The sequence below is a fragment of the Penaeus chinensis genome, chromosome 38 (genome assembly GCF_019202785.1).
Source record: "Penaeus chinensis breed Huanghai No. 1 chromosome 38, ASM1920278v2, whole genome shotgun sequence".
Lineage (NCBI taxonomy): Eukaryota > Metazoa > Arthropoda > Malacostraca > Decapoda > Penaeidae > Penaeus > Penaeus chinensis.
In genome coordinates this window covers 22012322-22019538 of record NC_061856.1, presented here as the reverse complement: position 1 = coordinate 22019538, position 7217 = coordinate 22012322, and the positions used below count along the sequence as shown (strand labels likewise).

Here is a 7217-nt window from a genome sequence, read left to right as displayed (position 1 = left end):
TTGTTACAATTATCACTTTAAACGCATTCTCTAAACCTTTTCATTACCAGCATAACATATTGTCTATAATTTCCTATTTTTGTTTCAATATTTTAATCGTTATTAATAAGACACTGTTAGTGCTGCTGCTATATTGGTCATTAATGTCACCTGGACAGCATTATTGTTTCCATATTTTAGCGTAGTATAAGCAATTTCATAGGTTTCACATTTTTATTGAGGATGAAAAGGGTTACATTTCCAATTCCAGGCTATTTGAAATCAGGTAAGTTAAAGGTGCCAAGTCTTTGGTTAATCCAATTAATGGTGGTGGATATGTTCACCATGGTTGAAAATCTTAACCTGAATATGACCAAAGTTGGGAAGATCTTCGAATACACGCTCGTCGGGAACCTTGCGATCCAGTGGGTATCCGTGTGGGCGATTGTCTGGGTACTTGCCAGAGGAACCATAGTGATTGAATTCGGTATTTTCGTGAAGGCCATCCACTGCTGCGTCAGCCGTACCATCGGTCACTGCTACGACAAGGTCGAACTCAAGACCTTGTTCATTACCCTTGGGAAGTAGGAACCTATTGGGAATGCCAGTGGCACTCACATAGTTTTCAAGGCTGGAGTCTCCACCACCCAAAGCTTCCTTGGTCTTATCGAAGAGAGTCTGGAAACTCGGTACATCAGGGACGGTAACCGAAGACTCAGAAGACTTACGGACAATGTGGTTGGTTCCTGGTGTCACTGTTGAAAGAATATTGCATGAAACATTTTCAAGTGTTTGCAAATGGCCATGGATAAAAGCATTAGTATATTAGTGATGAACACTTTATTTGATAATAATTTATAAATAAAATATAGCTGCTTAAAGTAGATATACTTACACTTGGTCCAGAATTTATCTAGTTCAATGGCATTCCAGCGACCTTCATCGAAGGAATACTCGATACCATTGTTATCGCGATGAGGCCAAGCGAAAATGCGGACTGTTGCCAGTGCTTCATCGCCATTGTTGTTGTTGATGTCAATGTTGTAAGAGAAATCTTTGTGATTGAGTCGAGGCACATAAGTAGAAATATCTACATCTTCAACTTGTTCCGTATCGTCAACGGCATTAAGAAGGCTGTATTCAAAGTCTTCAAAGTAGGTCTCAAGCTCTCCATTTACGGACAAATTATCAACGCTTACACCTACGAATGTGAGTTCTTCTTGAGTATAAGGAGGAAGGGAGTCCTTGTGCTCCTTAAAGATGTTATCCATATATTTGTGTAGCCTAAAGAAACTGGGATCACGTGTGGCAGTTTCGAAGTGTTCCAGCACGCCTGGGGGTAAATCGTACTTTCCATGGGGATCTCCCTGACGACCAAGTACAATGTGAGCAGTGTTGTGCAAGGCTCCGTAGTACTGGATATTAGGGCTGTACAAAGATGATTCAATAATATCTCCAAGGACGTTGATGCCGCGTTCATTCATGATATCGATGCGTTCACCACTTCTGTCAACAATGTAACCATGAGCAATGGCATCACGGATTCGGCTTTCAACGATGAGCAAGTCTCGAATGCGAGCAACACCATCCACATCCTCGAAGTTTACATTATCTGGCCGAGAGGGGAACTGACCTCCGTACTTGTATGTGGTGTGGGGTGCAAAGCCCTGAACGATGGGCTTATCCCAATGCAGCTCGTCCACAGGGTCTAAGTAATTGGAGAGACGTTCGGCATCGAAGCGGACAGTAAGCTGATGATGTACCCAGAAGAAACTCTCTCCCTTGCGATCAAGATGATGACCGTATTTGTCCTGCCACCAGAATGGGAATTCCATATGCCAGGTAACGTGGTGAGTGTTCATTCCAATATCCTCTCCGAAATAGGCTACTCTTTGTTCAGGGTTTTTCTTGGTTCCTGTGAAAGTAGACTTAAATATACCAGGTGTCTGCGTTTGCTTGGCACGATAAGCTGCTTCAATGACTTCACTGTTGGTGAAGAGATGGGGTGTGACTTCATAGAGTGGGGGAAGTACAACGTGTTCAGCCAGAGGTGAGTGAATGACCGCAGCATACAAGGCGTAGACAAACTCTCCTTCATTCATAATTTGACGGAAGTAGGCTGCATTGCTGACAAATGTTTTCCAGTCCTTGCAGTGAATAAAAACGTCAAAGAGCTGCAGTGCTTCATAACGATGTCTTGGGTTGAAGAGAGAGAACCAGTGCTTCTGTTCGAGAAGTCTGTGATCCTTGAGGTCTTTCACGATTTTGTGAACTGCCTCACCATCGTCACTGTAGTGGGATAAATCAGCCTCGGGATCGAACGAATCAGCGATGGATTTCAGGTTTGCATCACGAATGTTTCCGTAGATTTTGTGCAAGAGGAAGTTGACATCGTGTTGCTTCTGGGCATCAGACACACCTGGAAAGAGTGGCAGTTGAAATGACTCAAATTATGGCGGCAAAGGTGTGTGTGCATACATACATACAAGCATATATAATTGAATAAATACAGAATACATATATATATGTTTGTTTGTATTTGTATGTATATATGTGTATATATTTGCTCATGAATATATATATATATATATATATTTGCTTATGAATATTTATATATATATATAGATAAATATATATAAATATATATGAATATATATATGTACACATACATACACACATTTATATGTATACACACACACACATACACACATATATACATATACATATATATATATATATATATATATATATATATGAATTTGTATCTGTATGTGTGTATGTTTATGTGTATATGTACATTAAATTATATATATGTGTATATGTATATATGTGTGTATATTGTATATTATTCATATGTATATTATATGTGCGTGGATGTGCATATACACACAACAAACACGCGTGCGTACACGAACACATGCACCTCAGTACATCTGACCTCGGTTTAAAATTTCTAAATCAATTTCCACCGAGTGCCCACGGGGAGTGTGTGCAAAACCTCGCTATCATTACTCATGTATGAGTAGATAGGCAATGTTTATGGAGCTAGTTAGATCCTAGTTGGGTCATGTGGTATAGTTGGTTTAGTAAAGGTACTCCAGTTCATACCCTGGAGTGACCTAGGTTCGCGTTCTGGTCAGGGAGGGTTGTTAGATATCTATATCAATGCTGCATTTCATTATTCCATTTTTCACAGTTTCACAAGTGTAGACACTCACAGAAATACACACACATGTGTTAACACTCACATAAATATAGACAACCGTAGGCATAGTTACACCCCCAAATACATGCACACACACACACACACACATATATATATATATATATATATATATATATACATAAAAACTTTCTGACACACGCACAATCATATATATATATGTATAAATATATATATATATATATATATATATATATATATATATAAGTATATATATACATACGTACATATATATATATATATATATATATATAAACAAATAAATAGTTATATATATATGTATATATATAACTACATAAATATACATTTATATATGTATATCTGTATACACACACACACACACACACACATATATGTGTGTGTGTGTGTATACAAATATACATATATAAATGTATATTTATATAATTACATATATGTACACACACACACACATATACATAACTATACAAATATATAGTTATATATATGTAATTATATAAATATATTTTTTTATAAGTATATTTGTATACGCACACATATGTACATACATACATACATACATATATATACACACACATATATACATAATTTCAACTATAGACTAGCCATTGACATCTCTATATAGATGTATATATATGTACGTATGTATGCATGTATATATATGTATGCATATATATACACAGTAATATATATTATGTATATATAAGTATACATATGCATATACAAATGTTATGTGTATATATAGCAGTATATGTATATGTAAACATACAAACGTACATATATATAACTATATAAATATATTTATATATATGTACACATATATAATATAAATATACATTTATTTATATGCACACACACACACACACACACACACACACACACACACACACACACACACACACATATATATATATATATACATCATTTCAGCTAAAGACTTGCTATATAGACATCTTTATTAAGTAAAAAATTCAAAGACGACCACCTTCATCTTCATTGCAACAAAGAACAAACAAAATAGAGTAGAAAAAGACAAAGCAGGTAAATCAAATAGAAATAAACTAAAAACAAGGGCAGTATGTACAAAGGAAAAGACATGAAAAACACACCATAAAGAACTAAACAATTGAGTACGATCAAAGGATTACACTCTAATAGCCGTGTGGTTGTGGGGTCATCGGTTTGCTCAGAGGTAGGCCTGTTCTTATGGACTTCCCCATATGTTCAAGAATTCTGTGCTTGAACTAACGTGTCTTTGATCCAATATACCTAGTATTACAACTAGGACAATTATACATATACAATGTTTGAACATAAGTCTGAAGCAAAAGGCTCTCTTTCTAGAAAACTGCTGATAGTATGGTTATTCGTTAAACCTATGTTGAATTCTACTTGAGGAATAAATATTTGAGCAACTCACCTAATTGTTTTCGAAAGCAATAACTTAATCGTCCGAGATACGGTAAATTGATATATTTGGTTTCCTTAGGATAAGACGTAAGTTTTAAATCAGACAAATCTTATTACTTAAGAACAACCTCAGGGTTTTGTGAAACATACTGCCCAGGTGTCCATTTGTTTCAAAGTAATTTAAGAAGAACTTCATTTCCAATTCGGGAGGGACCAGGTGGAGCAAATGTTGATATACTCTGCTGATTAAGGTGGATATAGTATTAATCTTGTACTTCTGCGGTGCATAGATCAAATAATGCATTCCCAAACTAGTGAAAGTAGGTTTTCTATATACAGTAATGTACAGGTGACCGTTTTCTTTGGTGATAAGTGTATCAAAAAAGGTAAGTTGGTCTTCATTTTCAATTTCACAAGTAAACTTATTGTTATGATGGTGGTCATTAAGGTAGAATAGAAACAACTGTACATGTAATGAATGTTTGAACAAGAGAAGAGTATCGTTTACGTATCTTTTGTAAAACAAGGGTTTAAATTCCACTGGGCAGTTTTATAGCCAATTTTTCACACACATGATAACATAAAAAAACACATAGATATAGCTAGGGTCAATAGAAAAACCCACAGTAACTTTATCGATCTGAATGTACAAACGGTTGTCAAAAGTAAAAACACTCTTTTGTGACAGTATTTAAAAGAGAAATTGAGTGTTTTTTTTTTTCTAAACCTAACTGTGAAAGGGATTCAGCTGTTGTATTGTCAGTGATGATTTGCATGGTTTCTGCAAGAGGTACGTCAGAAAGCAAAGACTAGACATCAAACTAGCCATATATATGGTGTCTTAAAATCTTAAATAACTGATTTCGCTCGGAAATTTGATGAGTTGGAAATCGTGTATTTATTACACGTTAAAGATTAATTGATTCGTACTAGAAATTTAGCCAGGTTATAAATGAAAGTGCAAGTAGATAAAATTAAGGGTCAAAGAGGTATTACTGATTTGTGCACTCTGGGGACATTTAACATTTAACAGTTGGACTTAGATGAATCAGAAAGTATAGAAATTAGTTTGTCAATGTAATCAGTTTTATTCAGTAAGACTATGTCCCTTCCTTTATCATTTTTTGTTTTTACAATATGTTCATCCGACTTTAAATTTTGAAGAATGCTTGTGAAGTTAGTTTCCCGGTGTGTAACTAAACGTGTATATATACATATATACATATATATATGAATGTATGTATGTATGTATATATATATATATATATATATATATATGGATTGTGTGTATATATGAATATATCTTTGTGTAAGTGCACACAAACACATACGTCTATGTGTATATATATATATATGTGTATGTATATGTTCATGTGTATATGTATACTTATATTTACACACGCTCACATTTGTACACATATAAGCATACATACACACACACGTATATATATATCAATATATATATATATATATTAATATATATGTATATTCATATATATATGTATTAATATATATATATATATATATATATATATATATATATATATATATAAGGGCACATTTGTTGTTATTATAAAAAAAAAGATATGGATCAATAAACAATGAACAAAAACATATTGCCCTGGTTATAAATAATAAAAACATAAAAAATAAGGATCTAAAAAAATCCAATATAGTTTTAGAACCTCTCGGATCTTGCAGTGACAAGATCTTGGGGAACTTTCTCTGAATTAATGTTCTCGATATGTTCTTTGTACCAATTAGCAAACATTTTCGCTGCTCCCGTAGCTCGAGGGCAGGAGGGTCAGCTGCCCGCGCTGCCCCCTGTGCTTTCGGCGCCCCTGCACACACACATACACACACACACAGACACACACACACACACACACACACACACACACACACACACACACACACACGCCCGCATATGTGCATATACATATATATATGCATATATATCTATATCCATACATATATGAGTATATATATGTATATGTATATATATACAGAATACACATACATGTACACATATATACAGATGTATATGTTTAATTATACATATATATGTATATATACATATATATGTACATATACATATATGTAAATATACATATATATATATTTATATATACACACATGTGTGTGTGTGTGAGCATATGCATATATGTATTTATATATAGAGATAAATTGATATATGACGGTCATTTTCCTTGTATTTTCCATTATAAAATGGAGTAGTTTCTGCCTCTACTATAAAGAAGAAGAAAAATTCACGTATCCATTTGGCATTTTCACCGAAAATCTTTGTGTATGTAAATGTAATCGACGCCTATAAACTGGTATGAAGTGTATTTTATCTACATTCAGATACTGGTGGTATTGCTACTACTGTTATTAGTGCTAACGTTGTCCTTATTATTGTCAGTATTGTTACAATTATCACTTTAAACGCATTCTCTAAACCTTTTTTTTACCATCATAACTTATTGTCTATAATTTCTTATTTTTGTTTCAATATTTTAATCGTTATCAATAAGACAGTGTTAGTGCTACTGCTCTAATGGTCATTAATGTCACCAAGATATCATTATTGTTTCCATATTTTAGCATGGTATAAGCAACTTCA

At 33.8% G+C, this 7217-nt stretch overlaps 1 protein-coding gene across 1 annotated transcript; it reads right to left on the bottom strand.

The window, feature by feature from the left end:
- Positions 1-199: 199 nt before the first annotated feature.
- LOC125046093 (hemocyanin subunit-like) lies at positions 200-2096 on the bottom strand. The gene is made up of 2 exons (XM_047643730.1): positions 875-2096; positions 200-734 (listed from the first exon to the last, which is right to left on the bottom strand). The coding sequence occupies exons 1-2, from the start codon at positions 2079-2081 to the stop codon at positions 301-303; spliced, it is 1641 nt and encodes a 546-aa protein (XP_047499686.1). The 5' UTR covers positions 2082-2096; the 3' UTR covers positions 200-300.
- Positions 2097-7217: the final 5121 nt, after the last annotated feature.

What these genes read in the sequence shown, in the direction of transcription:
- LOC125046093 (XM_047643730.1), bottom strand. Translation starts at nt 2,081, where the DNA reads ATGAATGAAGGAGAGTTTGTCTACGCCTTGTATGCTGCGGTCATTCAC. An exon ending in AGATAAATTCTGGACCAAGT is followed by an intron (nt 735 to 874) that starts GTAAGTATATCT and finishes TTCTTTCAACAG; the next exon opens with TGACACCAGGAACCAACCAC.